The sequence below is a fragment of the Leuciscus leuciscus genome (assembly GCF_965113295.1).
Source record: "Leuciscus leuciscus genome assembly, chromosome: 15".
Taxonomy (NCBI): Eukaryota; Metazoa; Chordata; class Actinopteri; order Cypriniformes; family Leuciscidae; genus Leuciscus; species Leuciscus leuciscus.
The window spans coordinates 22,317,025-22,338,038 of record NC_138739.1 but is presented as its reverse complement, the minus strand read 5'-3'; the positions used below and the strand labels follow the sequence as shown (position 1 = coordinate 22,338,038).

Below are 21,014 nucleotides of genomic sequence, written 5' to 3'. Positions count from 1 at the left end.
CTAACTCAAGCTTTAAAGTGGGAATGAAGCGGTCAGTCAAGTTTACATTCTTTAGTAAACTGATTTCCACTTTAAGATCTATAATAAATAACTCCCTGTTTGGAGTTAGGAGTTTTTTTTAGGCTTAAGGACGGGTACATCTCCCCTGTTGTTTCCCAACTTTCCAACCATTATGTGCTCCACACTCCAATCCAATCCATTAGGTGGCGGGAATGCACCATTTAAGTTGGTGTGCCAACCGCCATAAAACACCAGAAGAAGAAAAAGAAGTAGACGAGGACGAAGACGTCATCGCTGAATTAGCGGTGCTCTGTACGCTTTAGTTACTGTATGTTGTTAAAATAAAAAAATATAGTCGAAGAGTGACTGACAAATACTTCATATTGAGCCTGTGAGTAGCCGCGCGGGACCCTTTAAATCTATCATCAAAGGTAAACGTGAATCTGTATATAAATGTGAAGTAAGTTTGATAAAGGAAATATTGAAATATAAGTTAGCTCTGTCGCGCTCTTCATTTGAAAGGTGTGTGACCTTTTCTGAATAACGATCTAATTCCTTCATTGCTATGAATGTACTTTATTTGAAAATCGAACTATAGATTCATATTGACCTATAATGCTGCTGTACGGAAGTTATAACTGTAACTGTAGCGGTTAATTTCTCTAACAGAAAGGAAGTAGAAAAAACAAAAAGATGAATGTAATTTGTATTTGTTTTGGATGTATTAGTGATGGTTTATTGTGAGTATTATTGAGAAATTTACTTGAGAAAATTATTTAGAAATTTTATTAGATTGTGAGCAATAATATAAAGCTGTTTTATACTCTTTTAGCAGCATACATCCTGACTCAAATAATGTTTCTACCACAAACACATATCAATAGTTTCTGTTTTCACCTCATTCATTATCCTGATGTCTTCAGAGCACATGTGTCATTTAAAGCTCATTTCATCGGTGTCAAAAGAGAGAGGCAAACTACCATCACCACTTTTGATATCTAGCCTAGTAGATACACATCTGTGACTGATTCCTCATTTTCACATAAAAACAGCTAACAAAAGCACTGATACATGGCAAGTTAAATAAAGTTGAAATCAAGTGGACTGTTATTTGTTTTTTTGCAAATCTAATCTGGTCATTTAGATTTATAAAAAAAAAAAATATATATATTCTAACATTATTAATATTTGGATCCTTTTAATTGTATTATATGACACAATGGCGTCAAGTCACTGAATTGTGTATGTATGTATGTATATATATATATATATATATATATATATATAATATATATATATATATATATATAATATATATATATATATATATATATATATATATTAGAGGTGGGCATAGATTAATTTTTTTAATCTAGATTAATCTAGATTAATTTTGAAATTAATCTAGATTAATCTAGATTAAAATGGCTCATTTGAATTCTGCCGAAGGCATTCAGAATATGTGTGCTACCCAAATAATGACTATAAAAGTAAGTCTTTGAGAACGGGTTTCTCAAGCCAGGTGGCGCATTAGACCAGGGGCTCATCTCCTGTTTCCAAAATGCATCACAAACTGCTTGAGAAAGCTGTTCTACTCATAGACTGTAAAAGGTTACTGTTACCGTCCGTAGGCAACATTAGGTAGGCCTATGTTATTATCAACTACTATAGGCTATCAATTAGGGATGGGCGATATGGCCTAAAATCTATATTGTGATATACATTGCAGCCTCTTGCGATAACGATATACAGTATATTATAATAAAACCATTTCAGAACAGATTACACAGACCCATGCTAAACTGCTAAATGTTTTTTTTTTTAAAGGGTGTATGTAGTTTTGAGAACATATATTGTGCAAAACTGTAAGTATACAACATAATTTTGCAGATAAATAAAATTTAAGTACACTAGCTGCAGAGACTTAAGCAGGTCTAATGTTTATTATGGCTTGGAGCTTATGAAACCCCAAATTTAAAATTAGAATATTGTCTAACTGATGTCTTTTCAGTTAAAAAGAAACACAACAATGATTCATAAAATCGAGATTATGTGCTACACCACTAAGATATATTGGAATGGGAATAATACGCGCGCGCTGGTATTCAGTGATATCATGTTTCGTTTTGAATTTGAGGTGGTAGAACGGATTAGTCAGCCCGGTATCACCCCAAAACGTCATATACTGACGCGTCTTGACCATGCGTCAACATACGACGAAAAGGGTACCCCTTTAACGTCAATATGAGACGCAGACAGAAGCGCACCAGCAGCGCCTCCTAGCGGTACCATAACGCATACCTAAACCTACCCATAACCCGAATCGTCACACATGGACGTTAGGGGGTACCCTTTTCGTCGTATGTTGACGCATGGTCAAGACGCGTCAGTATATGACGTTTTGGGGTGAGACTGTGTTAGATTAGTCGTGTGTTAACTTACCGAACTGTTACCCCACACACTCTGTATTGCTGCTGCTCGTCTGACGGCTTAAACCCGAACCAAGTCCAAATAATGGATGTTGCACCGATCTTTTTCACCAGCTTTCACGTTCAGCCATGTTTACTTAAGATGACGACGAATATGCATTGCAGCCGGGTTTACCTCGCGGCCGCGGGTAGATTGCGTCATCATAGCTTGTGTAGTATAGAGCCATCTCCCAACCCAACTTGGAGAATAGATTAACGGCGATATTTTTTTTATCGCGCGATAAGAGTCTCGCGTTAACGCAGCACGTTAACGCCGATAACGGCCCACCACTAATATATATATATATAAATATATATATATATATAATATATATATATATATATATATATATATATATATATATATATATATATATAATCAGTGACTTGACATTTTGAAAGATGGATAGTCAACCAAAACATAAATGCTTAAAATATGTAAATTAAGGAAAATATCAATTCAATAATTTTTTATTTTTTTTATTTTTGCAGATCTGCTTCTGTCACACATCAATTCACCTTCAGTGAAGCTGCTCTTACAGGACATTACCAATAAATGCTGGAATATTTTCATCAGCCTAAGAGTGATGAAGACGGAGTTGAACAGTGAGAACATGAATGATCCAGAATCCTGCAGAATAAAACATGAAGATACTGAAGAACAAAGAGGTTGGTGTTTATTCTTGATTCTTCATTAATGATGCTGAAGGTCATTAAGGTTATAAACTTTATCAGTTAATCAGTGGTAATGGTGAATATATGTTTTGGTTGTATTTAGAAAAGTCATAAGAGCTGTGAAATAACATAGTTAAAGTAGCAAATAATATATGGGACACGTTCCATTATCTGGATACAAAATGGAGCCTGAAACTAAATTTTCTTTTTTTTGGACTATTTGACTATTTTTGTTTTCAACAATTAGTCAAGTTACCTTTCAAGTCACCTTTATTTCTATAGAGACAGAGCGCAATGCGTCATAATCTGAAGACCACGCCCACCAAGGGGGAAAACAAACCAACCCATTGACTTTGCATTGCGAGAGGCTGCCTCCTTGTCATTTCTTGCTTCTAAGAAAAGACAGAATAATGGCTAAAAGCTGCTATGTGACAAGGTGTACAGCAAACAAGCTAAGAAACCCAGAAATAAGTTTTCATAAGCTGTCGACCCTAAATAAACGAGCGTTTGAGGACATAAAAGTGGATACAGGCTGGAACGAATGGGTAAATTGTGGGATCCTGACACTCAGTATGCACTACAAAATGCACTACGTGTGCAGTAAGTTAAACATTTGGTCATTGGTGAGTCAAATATCCAAATGTCAGTTTTATATATTATATTTCTGTAAGATAAACTATCCTGTGTTGCCGATTACGGTCTCCTCCAGCGGATGTACGTTAGTTTTCAGAGTAATGAGACACGTGACGCTCTGTCTCAACTGCCTGTATCCACTTTTATGTCCTAAGCACTCGTTTTTTTGGGGTCGAGAGCTAATAAAAACTTATTTCTGTTTGTTTTAGCTTCTTTGCTGTACACCTTGTCACACAGCAGCTTTTAGGCCTTTTTCTGTCTTTTGTTAGAAGCAAGAAATGACAAGGAGGCAGCCTCTCGCAATGCAAAGTCAATGGGGACGGTTGGTTTGTTTTCCCCCCCGGTGTGGGCGTGGCCTAAATGCGCTCTGTCTCTATTGAACCTTATACAATAAAGGTTTTTTTTTGTTTGTTTTTTTTTACTGAATTTTTTACTGTCCTTAACTCGGAATTCCCTGAATTCCTGAAAGTGAGACTGGGCTGGTTGGCTGGCTTGTTTCTTCTTGCTGGTAGATCAGACAAACTCAGACTGATGATTAATTTTTGGGCGAACTAACCCTTTAACTTCATATTCGTTCTTTGTTTTAAACAGTTTGAAATAAGGCTAGATAGTTAACTCATCCAGTCAGGCTCTACTGATAAGAGTCTCACATGGGGAGATTGGAATTTCTTTGTGTGCCTGAAGTGCAGGGCAGAATTTGACAATTTAAGCGCAATAAACTGTGAAAGAGAACTCAATTCAGCAACATGCAAGAACAGAATTGAGTTATTTTACATTTTATTGCGCTTAAATAGTCAAATACTGCCCTTGCCGTGGCAAATTCTCGATTTTTGGTTCAGGTCTTCAATGTCTGGTTCAGGTCTCAGGAGAATTCACTTTATTGAGCAGTTCAACAAAGTGAGATGTCAGCTTCACATCTGATCTTACAATGGTGTGCATTGAGTCTTATACCTTTTTCTTATCGCTTGGGGTCCAATTAGCTATCTTTTTCTGTTTGCTCCTCTAATTCGCATTCAAATAGTTATCTTTTTCTTTTTTGCTCCTCCTCGGCACTTCGCCACGATTAGAAACACCTGCACCAATGTCTTATTTCTATTGGTGGCCGTCCTTACGCATGCGCTTTATTAAATATGACTTCATATATGGTTTTTTGGGTACTTTTCCACTCTTATCCTCACACAACCTTTTACCCAGTTTTTATCCTGTCCTCACATACTCTTTTGGCCCGTTCTCAGAGTTTGTCCTCTTTTGACCTGTTCTCTCTGTCTCCCATAATTTTTGTCCCCCCATTTTTAGGCCTAGTTTCTCCAGGATTTTTATCATGCATTTGGACTCATGTATGAGACAGATGAAATTCTCCAATACCCTGCACCTCAGGCACACAAATAAATTCTCTCCATGTGAGACTCTTATCAGTAGAGCCCTGAAAAAGTTTATACTGGCAAGGCTTAAAATGCATGAATAGAAGAACTTTGTGATGATGCAACACTGCAACTGGTTTATCTGACTACTGGTATATTGCCCACCCATATTCACTGGAATAATTAAACATTTTCATGAAAATAACAAACAAAACCAAAAATACAAAATTGCTTTAGTGTTCATTTCGCATGGCATGTTATCAGAATGTCGTAGAAAGTCTTCTCCATTTAAAAATAAAAAAATCTCTCGAGTCAGGAAGTTATGAATGTCAAAATCAGACATTATTGTTTGAGACAACAAAGCAATGCAACTCACAATCCCATCTGCAACTTACATTTTCATACAGTTTTGAACTATCATGTTTTTTCTCCTCTTCTTCTTGGAATCTCCCCAATACTCCCAGCACAATTGTTTCTAGGGCTGGAACAAACGATTATTTTTTCCATCTATAAATCTATTGATTATTTTTGGGGATTTACAGCAGCAACTGCTTACGAGTGTGAATCCTGAAATGTTTTGTTTATTCAGGAGATTAAAGTAGCATAGCAGCAGTGTCAAACATGGCGATTTCCATATAACCATGATGTTTTATCACTATCGACAGGGTGTAGCCAAGTTAAATAATAAATAAATGAGTCCAATCAAGTAACGAGTTCCTCCATTAGATATTTTAAATTACCAACAACAGTGTTGGTAATTGCAAAAATGCTTTGCAACTGGTTGCTGAGAGTACGTTTGGGCCCTGAGTTCGCTGCCATGGCAGCTCGTACAACTGACAACTGTATTATATTGATGTGTAAAATTTCACTGTAATAGTCCAAATACGTACGCTGCCATCTCGTAGCTTTGAGGTAAGAGACCCAGAATTTTTTTTTCTTTCCGTATGCTTGTGCTGATGTGGTTTGCCACTTCGGTTTTACAGAACGTGCAGAGCACCATTTTATTCTATCTCTGTTTGAAAATACTTATAAAATGTGGTAATACTTGTAATAAGTTTTTTTCCATACTTGTAATAACGGCTGATTTTCAGCATGCCCAAGAGCTGCCATCATTGGGAAACATAAATAGCATGACGAATCGACACATTTCACGAAAATTGACTAATTTACGTGATCGATTATGTCGACGTGTCATTCCAGCCCTAATTGTTTCATTACTCTGCTGATTTGTTTTTAATGGTGGCATCCTGCCAGTCAGTTAAAAAAAAAAAAAGATTTGTGCTTTCAGCAATTTGCAATAAAAGAGACTGATAAAGATTAGTACATGCATGAATCATTGAGTAAATAGTGGACTTACAATGTCTACATTCAACAAAATACGCTTGTTTTAAGCAAACAAAAAAACGTGTTTTTGTGAAACATTGTAACTAGTGTACTTGCAGTGTCCTAGATTGGCCTACAGCCAAGTTGGGCCTACAGTAGCTCTAACACTTTCAATGCATAAATATAGCTGCAAGCAGTGATGACGGGCCCAAGCCCAGCCGCCGCCACCCCGGTGGCTTAAGGAAACCTGTGCACGGCAGGCAATGTGCATTTAAAGCAGGTACATGTAAAACAACTATGTCAAAATCCTTTGAATATGCCACATTTACTGCAGTAGTTGGTCCCACTATGACTATAAACAACAGCTGCCACATCCATGAGATCATTTAAATGTAGATGAATATGATGTCATAGGATGTTACAGGTCACTTTGAAATGAGTGAGAAGTTATTTGCAGCTCAAAATTTTGTAATTCGATTCCCAGGGACAACAAGAACTGATAATAATGTAAATGTGTTCCTTGAAATGCAGTGTCACTTTGGATAAAAGCGTCTGCCCAATGCGTAAATGTAAATGTAAAACTATGTTGTCAGTGCACTACAAATAAACTGGTTCTTGCCTGTATTTTGTCATTCAAAATCAGTCAATGTATTCAGAAGTTATAACACACTTCCAGTTTCCCTTTTTTCGCCATAAGTCTGAGAGACCACGGCCAAACCGTTTGAGAGATCAAAAATCCCCTCACAATATAGCATGCTCAGTCTTTTCTTCATGCTGACTGAGTTTGGTGATGATAGGCTAAGTCCCCTAGGAGGAGTATATCAAATAGTTTTTCAAACAACCCATAATAGCCAACTTCCTTTTGGGCTGGCGTATGAATTAGAGCACGAAAGTTGTTCGGTCTGACAAGATCTATAACTGTATGATGTAGTTTGGTTACTGTAAGTGAAAAGGGATACATTACAGAGCCCCTAAAAAACAACCATATAAAACTGTCAGCTGCAGAGCAGAGCCCCCCGTGATCCCTGTGACCATACATAGGACAAGCAGTTTGGAAACTGGATGGATATCTAATTTAAAGAAAAATGCTTAAATAATCGGAAAAAAGATAAATGCATCAAGATAATTGACACACTAATTGAGGCGCCGCCCCCTTTGCTGGCGACTCGGCCACCTGTGTGCAGAGTGTTTGTGCATCGTGTTTTAAGTGTTTTATGTATTTTTAAAGAACTTTTTAAATTATTGGATGCATAATTTTAAACTGACTGAATTCGGACGACGTTATTATGGCGATATTTAATACTCGCAAGTTGTTTTGCCTTTTCTGGCTATGGGGAATAGTGGTTTGAAGAGTTACTCAAACACTGGGCCCGCAGGATGGAAGTGAACCCAGGCTAGAACTGTCCTTCATCACCTATAGCCGGCTGGAGCTCTTGGGGTTGCGGGTCTCAGCTTAGAAACAGCGCAGCAAACGGGGTTGCGGGTCTCAGAAAAAGAAACAGCGCAGCAAATGCTTACGAGCATTGTCAGGAGCAAATTTTTGTCCCGCCAAAGCCTTATTTGATCGGTAAGTGATGTAGAATAGAATGACTGCTGCGCCTGACAGGGCGATAACGAGCAGAGAGAGCCCCGGCCGCGCACGCGCACTCTCACGTCTTCAAACAACATGTCGAGCGCTGTCTTGCGCTCTCTCACTCGCGCATATTAATCGAAGTCAATTGACACGATAGTAAAAGGTCGGAAGACTGCAGTTTCACGTGGAGCATTTGGAGATTTCTCTTGAATTACCGCGGGGTGTGAATTGTGCTATTTAAAAAAAAAAAAAAAAAAAAAAAACCTTGCCTTATCTTCTCTAAAAAGCGTGCCGCCCATTCAGCTGACATAAACCACAATTTCAGTAAACGAAAAAACCTATCCAGTGATGAAATGTTTTCTGTGTTGACACAAATCTTTGTGCGAAGTCATAAACTGCCGAGATAATCACACGTGTGCCTGCTGTAGGCCACACGTCCACTAATGACACGTCCGATACGCATAATACGAATGATTCCTTTGAACCATTCACATTTACATTTACATTTATTCATTTAGCTGACGCTTTTAATCCAAAGCGACTTACAATTGCTATATATGTCAGAGGTCGCACGCCTCTGGAGCAACTAGGGGTTAAGTGTCTTGCTCAGGGACACATTGGTGTCTCACAGTGGATTCGAACCCGGGTCTCTCACACCAAAGGCATGTGTCTTATCCACTGCGCCACACCCACCCATGGTGACCATACATTTGGGTTAATACATTTAACCCATTCACTTTAATGAAGGGTTAAAAGTAAAACAACTGATCTGTCCAACACTGAATTGGTGTATAAAAAAATAAAATAAAATAAATAAATAAATATCGGTAACACTTTACAATAATCTAGATCATCTAAGATTATCTCGTCCCGGGCCCAGGCAAGACTGTCAGCTGGCCTGGCTGTATTGATGACTGATTTAGTCAGTAGACAGTTCCTGGCAACTGTTAATTACAGCCTTCAGGAACCGTTAAGCAGAACTAAATTAATATTAATATTACTGGTAAAGTTACCGGGTACCGGACATTTTCTCACTGGTTCCCAACTCCCAACATACACACGCACACACATCTGTGTAACTGTCATTGTACCGTAACTCACGTCAGCTTTGCTTTATCTCATCTCATCCCATCTCACCAACAGTTTAATACTGTTACTCGCACATCCAAAACGTCGTCTTTTACGTCGCGGACTTAAAAAATAAATAAAATAAAAAACAGACGCAAAAAAAACAACTAATGAATCACTCAATTCTCAGTTTTACCCGCCAATTGCAAAATTCACCCGCATTTGGTGCGTGGTCGGGTGTTAATTTCAGGCCCTGGACGGTGCTGAGAACGCCAGAGCAAACAATGCTCGCATTCTGTGTTCATTAGTTAGCGGTCTGTCTAACAGTACTGTTTAACATGTTATTAGATAGAATTGTTATAGAACGTACACAGTATATGAAAAAAAAGTTATTAGCCTATGCCGTGTGGTTGATGTCCAGTGTTGCTAGCTGAGGAGAAATACATAATCATTGACTTGGTCCCCTGAAAGTTGCGTTGGATTTTCTCTTCAGCATAAAGGTTTAGAGGCCCATCTATCACTGTTTTCCATGTTTGTATCTAGTTTCTGGAGTAAATATATAGGCCTAGGCTATAATCTGTGTGTTTACATATAGCTGTTTTAAAAATGGCAGGTGCTGGCGTTTTGCGTGCGTTCGGTCATCAGCGTACACTAACGTCACGAGTAGTTCCTATAGTGCTGGTTTAGACCCTACTCTGAAGTAGGAGCTAAATTAGTTCCTCCAAATGGAGTTCCTAGAACTAAAATCATTCCTAGTTCCTGCGGTGCGAACACGCCGACATCCGGGTACTTCCCGCAATAGTTCTAGGAACTGTGAAAAGGTTCCTCCGGTCGGAAAGCGGCCATAGATTTTAGAAGAAAAAAAGAAGTTATAGTACCAGTGGTAATTAACGGTCAGAAAGTAGAGGTTGTTCAGTCTTATAAATATCTTAGTGTCCATTTGGACAGTAAACTGAACTGGAAGAAGAATAGTGAGGCTGTTTTTAAGAAGGCGCAATCAAGACTATTCTTTTTGAGGAAGTTGAGTTCTATTGGTGTATGTAGGAAGCTTCTTTATGTTTTTTTTATCAGGGAATCATGGCTAGTGTTTTGTTTTATGCAGTGCTCTGTTGGGGATGTAGTATCACTGTAGATGATAGAAATAGGATTAATAAATTGATTAGAAAGGCTGGTTCGGTCATTGGCCTTAATCCTGATTCACTTGAGGTTACTGTGGAGAAGAGAACAAGGGCAAAATTAAAAATAATTATGTGTTACAAAGGTCATCCACTACATTGTATTTTTAGTGGACTTAAAAGTTCATTTAGTGGAAGATTAGTAATGCCTCGGTGTTCAACAGAGCGATTTAGAAGGTCTTTTACTCCGAATGCAGTTAGGATTTTCAATGAAGTTGTGTAATTTTTTGTATGTATTGATTGTTGTTGTTTTTTAATGTTTATTTGTCTATCTGTGGTGTCTGTAATGTGCAATGGTGGCGAACGAGTTTCCCCTTACAGGGATTAATAAAGTTGTTCTAATCTAATCTAATCTAATAATCGTTGTATAGAAGTTCTCTTCTTTCTACTATTACATCAGAGTTCACTTTTACTGTATGTCCTTTCCCTTCACATTTCTCTCGTTGATCTTTTATTTATTTATGATTTACTGAAAATTAAACCTTTTTTACTTTAATTTTAGACCTGATGGAAGACAACGCGGAGAGTGAAGAACTGAGTGAAGTGGAGGAGAAACATCATCATGTCAAAACTGGAGAAAAATCTTCGAGTTGCTCACAGGGTGAAAGTAATATTTTATTGAAAAGAAGAGCCAAAAAAACTTTAACCTGCCCTCAGTGTGGAATGAGTTTCCCATCCAAACAAAGTCTTGCGCTTCACATGAAGATCCACACTGGAGAGAAGCCACACACATGTGATCAGTGTGGGAAGAGTTTCACACAAAAAGCTGGCCTTAAGGAACACATGAAAATCCACACTGGAGAGAAGCCGTACACATGTGATCAGTGTGGGAAGAGTATCAGAAAGGCAGATTCTTTTAAATTACATCTGCGTTATCATTCTGGAGAAAGACCATTTATCTGTGATCAGTGTGGTAAACATTTTTTTAGGGGAGATGCCCTGAAGAACCACATGAAAGTTCACACAAAAGAGAAGCCTCATGTGTGTTCTTTGTGTGGAAAGAGTTTTAGTGAGCTGGCTACTTTAAAAATACATCAGAAAAGACACAGTGGTGTGAAGAATTATATGTGCTTTGATTGTGGGAACACCTTTTTTGATGATGCTCAACTGAAACGACACCAGAGGATCCACACTGGAGAAAAACCTTACAAGTGTTCACACTGCGACAAGAGATTCCGTCAGTCAGAACATCTGAAAACACACGAGAGGGTCCACACTGGAGAGAAACCTTTCACATGTGATCAGTGTGGGAAGAGTTTTGCACGAAAAGGACACCTTAAGGGTCACATGAAAACCCACACCAGAAAGCCGTATCACTGCCCTCCGTGTGGGAAAAGTTTCGCTTCTTCGTCTTCTTTACGCAATCATACAAAAAACAAATGTCTAAAATCACAGTAAGCAGTTCATCTTCAGATCCAGCACTTTGATGTGCAACGCTGCATCCTCACCAACTGTGACACAATGCATCAAACAATCTATGCCTTAAGCAATTGCTGCGAGAGTGGCAGATGGCCCATTGGTGTGGACACTAATATAGTTATCATTATAGTCATTGTTCTTAGTGTGAACAGGTCTTTATTTTTGTTTGATATGTTGTTTTGTATAAAATTGGTTTTGATTGGGAACAATATTTGGCTTTTTTTTTTATTATTATTTTTTATCTATTGGCGTGCATTGATGATGTCACCACTAGCACCCTCCAGATTGGGCTTTTGATTGGGTTTTATTGGAGAAAAGGGAATTAGGCAGATGGATAAAATTAGGGCTGTTGTTTAAAAAAAAAAAAAATATATATATATATTTATTTGTTCATTATAAACGTGGGATTATGAATTATATTGAGAACGTTGTACATAGAAAACATGCCGTAATGTACCCTGAGTGTAAACAGCCGCATTCATCGTGAAGCGTGCAGCAAGTGATTTGCAAAGATTAATATAAATATTAATATAAAGGTTAATAAAACGTTACACTCACTTCAGTTATTCTGGAGGTGCAGCAGGAACACGAATAGTTGGTACCGATCCTTTTTTCAGGAGCAGCTTCTTCGCAAAAACAGCTTTATACTGACCCTCGTTTGTAAAGCAGTCTGATGTGTGAAATGATTCACACAAACATGAAAGCATTGATGTTGATCGTAGGGAATATTCCCTTCGAAAACAAACTCAGCCACTGCGTCTTCAGCGGTTCGGATTTAGGAACATCAAAAAGACTGCTGTGTTCCTTATTACACCCAAGAACAGAACACCACAATCGTCACCACAATCGCTTAGACGTCCGCAGCCGCGGACTTTGATTGACAGCTTGCTCACGAGCGAGGGCGGGTCTGTGTTGAAACGCTGCTGTCAATCAACAATCGTGGGAGGGGCGTCCGACCGTGTGACGTCACACGGTCGAACGGCTTGATTTGAGATGGGGGGAAAACATATAAGAAGATTAAAAAAAAAACACTGGATGGATTTTTATCATTTTATGATGGTTGTGTTCAGGCACTGCCAACACACATTTCAGTACAATCAACTTGTAAAAGTGCATGTACCATTATATGACCCCTTTAACCAATCAGGGCCGAGTGAGGGAGACAGTGTTCCATCGAGTGTTCAATCAGTTTGCATTTCTGTGTTGGTGAGACGTGATGACTCGAGAGTGACGGGTTTTTTGCAATCTTATGAGATTTTCTCTATGATAATTGCCTTTGAAAATAAATGTTATGATATTTAGAAGAGCACTTGCATTGGGGAAATGTTAATTTTGCCTCTTTTATTTGGGGTTGGTTGGGGGAATAATCACTGGAGTGCAGTGCAATATTGGAGTTTCACTGGTTTATCGGCTTTTTTTTGCTAGCGAGGGCGTACAAAGTTGATATTTGTTGAACATTTATGTCTATTTTTATAATTTTGTATATTATTCTGTATGAAATTGACAGTAATATTTTTTTACTAAGTATTAAGTCCTGGTGGTATTATACCCTCTGTCCTCCATATATGTCTGGTTAAACCTTTTTAAGGACAACTTTGGGTTTGATACAATACCATATTTGGGCATTGCTATAATTATCTGCACTGTTAGAACCGGTAGAAATGATGTCAACAGATTATTCATCAGATTATAAGTAACTGTGTTTCTGTCTCCTAAGTTTGAGGCTGGATCCTCAAACACATTTTATACAGCATTTGGAAATGTGGAGAACATGTCTTCAGTAACCTCTCTGTCAACTGATTTGACTCCTGGTCTTCATTAAGCATGTTGGTTTCTTTATAGGGTCTAACTTTATGGGGTTTACCTACAGTTTTGTATATTTTTCAAGTAATCAATGATTTTTATCGGCATTCTGCTGAATCTACTTGTATCAAGAAAAGATCATTTCATAATTTTAATTAGTTAGTTCTAAAAATAAAATCAGTTATATCTGAAAAAACAGTATTATGGATACTTGGTATTTCCATGTTTTAAATTTCCTGATAGAGCTTTTAAATGCCTAATAGAATATTTATTATACAAAAAATCATTTTAATGTATTTGTTCTTCTAATCATGTAATGTGCACCATTAATATTTTTATGTGGAGTCAGAACATCCCATGAGAAAATTAACCATTATTTAATTATAGTTAAAGTGTAGTAACCTTGTTTTTTTTAGTGTAGCAAAACCATATGGTTAATTTGTGGTTACCATGGTTGGTTTAACTATAATAAACTTTTTTTTTTTTTTTTTTTTGTAAAACTATGGTTAATGTTCGTAAACAACACAGGTTTTCAAACTGAACTGAAATGATTGTAGCCTATCTCACATCCACAAAATCAGCAGAAAGAGAGCAGCTGGTATAAGACAAAAGCTCAACTCAGCGTGTCAACAAAAACAGTTGTCCAAAGTCACGGTTAGTAGCCTACTTCATCCTCAGGTGTGACGCTGCATTAGGGTTGGGCGATAAAACAAGAACGATAATTATCGCAAAATAATTTTGCTCGATAAAACAATATCAAGAGTTCAATAAATGTTTAAAAATGTTTATTAAAAGTGAAAAGATACTCATTTGAATCGTGCCACACGGATAATTTATGCGGCAGCGTTATTTACCATGGATTTACTGTAGTAACACTAACTGCACCATGGTATTGTGGCAGAAAAATATACATATATAATTGTATTATATTATTAATATAAGTAATGGAATATAATTACAGTATTTTTTTGTAATTAAGCTATAGCATTTCTGCATTTATACTAAATGTATTTTGGCAATTTTTTTATACAAATACCATAGAAACCTGCATTGTTTGAAATATGCGTTGTTTGTAGGCTACTGGGGTTATCATAATCTAAATATATGATTCTGTGGATGACCAATGGTTAATTTTAATAAATTCAAACGGTCATAATATCTAAATTTTACCTTATAAAAAAAAGGTGGTCACAATTTTTGTAAATGAACATACATTTATATCGGAATCCTAACTTTGAGGAGCCACGCGGGACCTTAACGAGAATGAACCTCATTGGTTCTTGCGGAAGCTCAAACGTGCTGCGGAACTTTTTGAAGCGTCAAAGTGGTAGTTGCGTAGCTGTCAATGGAAAGTACAGAACTGGCTCAGATTTTATTGAAAAATATCTTCATTTGTGTTCTGAAGATGAACGAAAGTCTTATGGGTTTGGAACAACATGAGGGTGAGTAATTGATGACAGAATTTTCATTTTTGGGTGAACTAGCCTATCCATTTAATATCTTTCAGTCCATACTTTACACAGCAAGCTGCAACCTTGAGTTGCCTTGATGTCTTTTTCAATGGGACCAGGCAGATCTCCCACTTTCATACACGGTACACGTACAAGAAGTGACGTGGAACATGGAAGACGAAGTGGTTACAGTAGGAACAAGTGACATCTGCTGCAATTTTTGTATTGCATGAACATGACAGCTTATAAAACTTACAAATGTCTTGAAGATGTTAATGATGTAGAATATGTGTTTTATAAGATGTTTTCCCCCCCCCGATGTTTGTACACAACACGAAGCGCTCTTTATAAGATATCTTGTATGTGTGCTTTCTAGTTTTCTATTTGTTTGAAATCCATGGATCAACATTAATGATTAACATTAACATGTTAAAGTGTTGCTACAGACTTGTTGATACACAAAATAAGAGCTACAAATGACTTAAAGACTATAAACAGATATGAATATGATGTCATTATTATGAGAAGGTTTCTCAATATAATACTTTTCATAATTATGATAAAGTTTCTCATTATCATGACTTAAAGAATCATATTTATTTTATTGTCCAATTGTGGTGTCCTATGTCCTTCCATAGGACAGCCAAGTATCAAATGATTTTTGGGCTTTTTAAATGTTTATTTATTTATTTATTTTTATTATTTATTTATTTATTTATTTTACTTTTAATGACTTAGATCGAATGAGATGTCTGTCTACATCACTGTTTTGATATGCAGTAAAAATAACAAAATTAATTTAAAATAGTTTGTTCTAACACTCAGGCTGCTTAAAACTAAAATGGATTCTTTCTCCATCTCATAACATCCACAAGCAACAGAAGGAGTGCTGCTGAGAGCAAAAAGCTCGGTTTAGCTTACAATTCTCACAGTTAATTTCGTTTGATGTTTAATGTGAAAAATATCGTTTTGATCATTTCGCCTCGCCTTGATGACGTCACCGCCGCTACCGCCATCACACAGCGTTGAGTCTTCTGATGTGAGGTAAGCAGTTCACGGTGCTTCGTATATTTATACAACTATAAAAACACAGCTTGTTAAAGCAACATTTTACAGGGTCTTTTCTGTTTTGTATATTCTTCTGCTACAGAGCTATTTGTGCGTATTTGCTGGCGTCTGCTGACTGACAAAAACATTTAGCCTAGCAGGCAACGATGTGAGAAACGAATGTTAAATTCATTAAGATCTATACGATTATTGTGTGTTTTTGTATGCTCGTCTGTATGATTTTTTCGATGTCGGGAGCAGTAATGGTATTTACTGATATGTCACTTGTTCAAAAGTCAAAGTATAATCAAGGGTAATTCACAGTAATCGATCTCGATTTATCTTTTTTTTGTGGGTTAACGTTGATCTATTTTGAACATTAATAAATATTTCTGACATGAAGAGTCTTTTCAACGGCTCTTAATTGAAATCCATCACACCTCTACCTCTAGCCTACATAAATCTGAATATGTAGATAAATGTGAAGGAAGCTTGACATGGGAAATATTGTTTTGTTGTGCTTGTGCATTATATTAGAGAGCCGTTTCTGTCCCTAGAAAAAAAACACAAAAAAAAACACCAACATGTTTATAATACAACAATATATATATATATATATATATATATATATATATATATATATAGGCTATATAAATTTTAATGACAGTATGCAATGACTGTAGTTATAAATTGAACTATATTTAGGTTCACATGGACATGCTGCTGTATGGAATTTATTATAGCTGTGGTAAATTAAATAATATCCCTGATACGACTTAATAAGAGGGAGTGTCACAATTAACAGCTGCTCAAAATCCTCTTCATGAAAAAAAATAAAAAAATAAATAGAGATGTAAAATATGTGAATTTGTTTTAAAGGGATAGCCTAGTTCACCCAAAAATGAAAATTAGCCCATGATTTACTCACCCTCAAGCCATCCTAGGTGTATATGACATTCTTCTTTCAGACGAATACAATCATAGTTATTTAAAAAAATGTCCTGGCTCTTCCAAGCTTTATAATGCCCGTGAATGGCCGATTTCTGTTTTGAAGTCCATAAAGTGCATCTATCCATGATAAAAGTAATCCACACAGCTCTGGGGGTTAATAAAGGCCGTCTGAAGTGAAACAATGCTTTCGTGTAAGAAAAATATCCACATTTAAAACTTTGTCGACTAAAATAACTAGCTTCCAGCAGAGGAACTACGCAAGTCGACTTGCGCCAAAAGAGTAACACTTGATGATGTATGATGTAGGAGTAGCGTTAGCGTAACGCCTCTCGCGGTTCAAACAAACAGGGCTTTGAAACAAACTCAAGCTCCTCCGACATTTCTCTTTAAAAATTCTCGTTTAAGACTTCTAATTCGTGAATATTTTTCTCTATCCTCTGCACTCCCGCGTTCATCAATGCGTCATGCGTCAGGTCAAGGCTCACTCTTTCGCCGTAATTCGATGCGTACGGCCGTCTGTCGAAAGCTAGTTATTTTAGTCGATAAAGTTTTAAATGTGGAAACATCGCTCGTTAATAATTGGCTTTTATTAACCCCCCAGAGCTGTGTGGATTAGTTTTATCATGGACGGATGCACTTTTATGGACTTCATAACAGAAACCGGCCATTCACTGCCACTATAAAGCTTGGAAAAGCCAGGACATTTTTTTGAGATGTCACAGAGATGTAATATACACCTAGGATGGCTTTAGGGTGAGTAGCCTAAATCATGGTGTAATTTTAATTTTTGGGTGAACTATCCCTTTAAAACAAATTAAATACTTTAATGTAAAATCATTTAATATGTTTTAAATCAAATTCACACTGTTTTTTTTTTTACAACTACAGTCATTGCATACAGTCAAAAAATAGAAAGCGCACGACAAAGCAATATTTTAATGTTTCCAATGTCAAGCTTCCTTCTACACTTATCTACATATTCAGATTCATGTACCTCTTGTGATGGATTTAAATTAACAGCTGCTGAAAAGCGTCTTCATATCAGAAATGGATAATAATGGTAAAAAATAGATTGACCACAGACAAAATATAGATACGTAAAATATGTACATTTATTTTATAAAAAAATATAAATAAAAATGTTGTTACTTACAAGATATAAACACTAACAACGTGCTTTAAGTCTGTGATTTTTTGAAACCATTAATTTGATAACTGATTTATTTTTGCTTTTTGATCAGCTCCTCCTACCACAGTAATTCACCTTCAGTGAAGTTTCTTCCACAGCAGTTCGCCAGTGGAATATTCCCATCAGTCTACAAGTGAAGAAGATAGAGTTTGCGCAAGAACGTTGAAAACATGAATGATCCAGAAATCTGCAGAATAAAGCAGGAAGATACTGAAGAACAAAGAGCTTATCCAGAACCCTGCAGAATAAAGCAGGAAGATACTGAAGAACTAAGAGCTGATCTAGAACCCTGCAGAATAAAGCTGGAAGACACTGAAGAACAAAGAGCTGATCTAGAACCCTGCAGAATAAAGCTGGAAGATACTGAAGAACAAAGAGGTTCGTGTTTATTCTTGATTCTTCAATAAGGTTATAAAACTTAAATTTCCACTGAAACAGGAAGACAGGGTGGGACATATCGTGCAGCTCCACCCCCTGACACTAACATGAAACCAGACTTCTATTTTGATTGCTTCTATCTAAATCAATCAATCAATCAAACAAACTTTAGTTATAAAGAACTTTAAAACAACCGAAGTGCTGTGTAGAAAAATAAATAAAAGACATAAAATACATACTTTATATAACCTCCTACGACCTGGCGTCTACATCACATTTTTGGTTGTGTGCACCATAATACTTGATTCTGTGCACACACGTGGACACTTACACTGCCATCAGGCGATGTCAGAAGAGAAAAACACTCCAAGATGGCGGAGAACACATCTGAAAAGTCAGGCAGCCACACCAGACCAAAACGTCCACAAGGTAAAAAATCTAATAAAATTTCATTGTTGATTCTTAAGTTATGCATAATAGTGTTGTATGATTAATATGGCATGCAAATTTGACAAATGTTTGTAACAGTAAAGATTTACTATGCCGCTAAACTTGAGGTCCACATATGTGGACAATGGGACTTAGCTTCGTTGAAAATCTAAAAATGTTAGCAAAAAATGTTACTCTGAAAACGTAGTTTGGGAAGAATTTGTTAGAAAACATCAATTTACAATAGTTTACAACAGTATAAATTGGCATTGCATGTGTGATAAATACCTTTACATTGATTTTTCTTTTCTTTTTCTTATGATATAGTCAATTGCTGGGGACGTCTCAGAGGTAGAGGACTTGTCTGACAATGATGACCCAGTAGAGGATTTTGATTACCATCCTCCACAACAGGAGCCAAGCAGCAGTGAGGAGGAGAGTAGTGGGAATGAAGACCCCACTCCACAGTCTGCTGAGGCCATCCGGGGATGTAAACGTCTCCGTGGTGAAACTTATGGTTATCGTTCAGACCGTAGCATTGCCATTTTGCACACTCCCAGATGTGGGACTTAGCAGGTTGAGTCTGATGGCTCAAACAATGATCCTGAAGAGCCAAAAACAGGACCAAGCTTTCAAGGACAACACAAGCAAGGACAAGGAGTGCGCTGGAGGGCTGCTCAATTGACCCCAAACTTAGCCCAGTTTGAGCCTGAGGAGAAAACTGAGCAGGACAGAGAAGGCTGGACCACACTGGACTATGTAAACCAGTATATTGATAAAGATTTTATGAAACTGTTTGTATACTGCTCCAATGCTACAGCAGTAGCTAGGAGTGGGTACCCACTCAGCACATGAGTTGACGAGATGTATAATTTTTTTGGTGCCTCAATTTTGATGTCCTGTGTCCCGTACCCACAAATCAGGATGTACCGGTCCAGCGCGTTTAGATTCCCAGCCATCACAGAAAGATTCACACTCAATCAATAAAGGTGGTCATTGATGATGACATTCCAGAAGACCTGAGGCAATGTGACAAATTCTGGAAGGTGAGGCCTTTTCTTGACCGCATTCTGAAAGGCTGCAGGTCTCAGACAAGACCTGAGAGCGTTTCTATTATTGAGCAAATTATACCATTTACAGGAGCCTGTCCTTGTCGACAATATCTGCCAATGAAGCCCAATCCAGTTGGCATGAAAAACTTTGTTTGTGCTTCAACGGAAGGCATCATGCTCGACTTTGAATTATATCAGGGTGCAGATGCACTGATTGCACAGGTCCAGGAACCAGGTGAACTGGGTTTGGGAGGTTTGGTCATTGATCGTCTGTCTGAAACTCTCCATCCTGGTGCAAAAGTGTACAGCAGTACACTTTTGCACCAGGATGGAGAGTTTCAGACAGACATACCTGAGGTCTTTACAGGTACTTCCGGTTACCGATCGGTTCTTTACATCCATCAAAGCTGTGAATCGAATGATGGAGAAGCAGGTGTACCTGATTGGTACAGTTATGAAGAATTGGGTTTTCGAAGCAGTGCAGAAGCTACCAAGTGACAAAACAATGAAAAAGAATGGAAGAGGTACCTCAGCACAAGTTACCACTGAAGATGGGAAAATTTGTGTTGTAAAGTGGTATGACAACAAGCCGGTATTGATGCTATCTGTTGTCCATGATACACAGCCTGAAGACACCTGCCAGCGATGGGACAAGAAACAGAAACAATATGTGTCTATCAGACAACCAAGTATTGTTTGTGAATATAAACAACAAGATGGATGGGGTTGACCTCACAGACAGGATGATCAGCTACTATAGAATGAGTGTCTGCACCAAGAAGTGGACGCTTCGGATGCTCATGCACTTCACAGATGTTGCTTTAGCCAACAGCTGGCTACTGTACCACCAAGACCACACAGTATGCGGCACACCAAGAAAGGGCATCATGCAATTTCTTGAATTCCGAATGGAAGTGGCTAAGACATTCTTGGCCCAGCATAACAATGCACAGGAAGACAGTACAGACCTCTCAGAACAGGAAGACAACACCATTTAGAGCCAGAGAAAAAGCGCCCTG

The 21,014-nt window shown here is 37.5% G+C and overlaps 1 protein-coding gene across 7 annotated transcripts in view; it reads left to right on the top strand.

Annotated features, from left to right (window-relative positions):
- Window positions 1–21,014, top strand: part of LOC309475591 (uncharacterized protein) — a 66,650-nt gene that overhangs the window by 32,106 nt on the left and 13,530 nt on the right. For 2 of the 7 annotated variants that reach the window (XM_082138413.1, XM_082138412.1), the window contains exons 2-5: window positions 2,961–3,137; window positions 10,779–15,993; window positions 16,100–16,165; window positions 18,189–18,514. The exons of 1 other annotated variant lie outside the window; for it this stretch is intronic. In XM_082138413.1, coding sequence (XP_081994539.1) covers window positions 18,307–18,514 — 208 coding nt within the window. In that variant the 5' untranslated portion in view covers window positions 2,961–3,137; window positions 10,779–15,993; window positions 16,100–16,165; window positions 18,189–18,306. Of the gene's footprint in view, window positions 1–250; window positions 432–2,960; window positions 3,138–10,778; window positions 15,994–16,099; window positions 16,166–16,649; window positions 17,701–18,188; window positions 18,515–21,014 lie in introns of those variants that run through there. 4 more of the 7 variants (XM_082138410.1, XM_082138411.1, XM_082138415.1 and 1 more) reach the window with 4 other exon arrangements.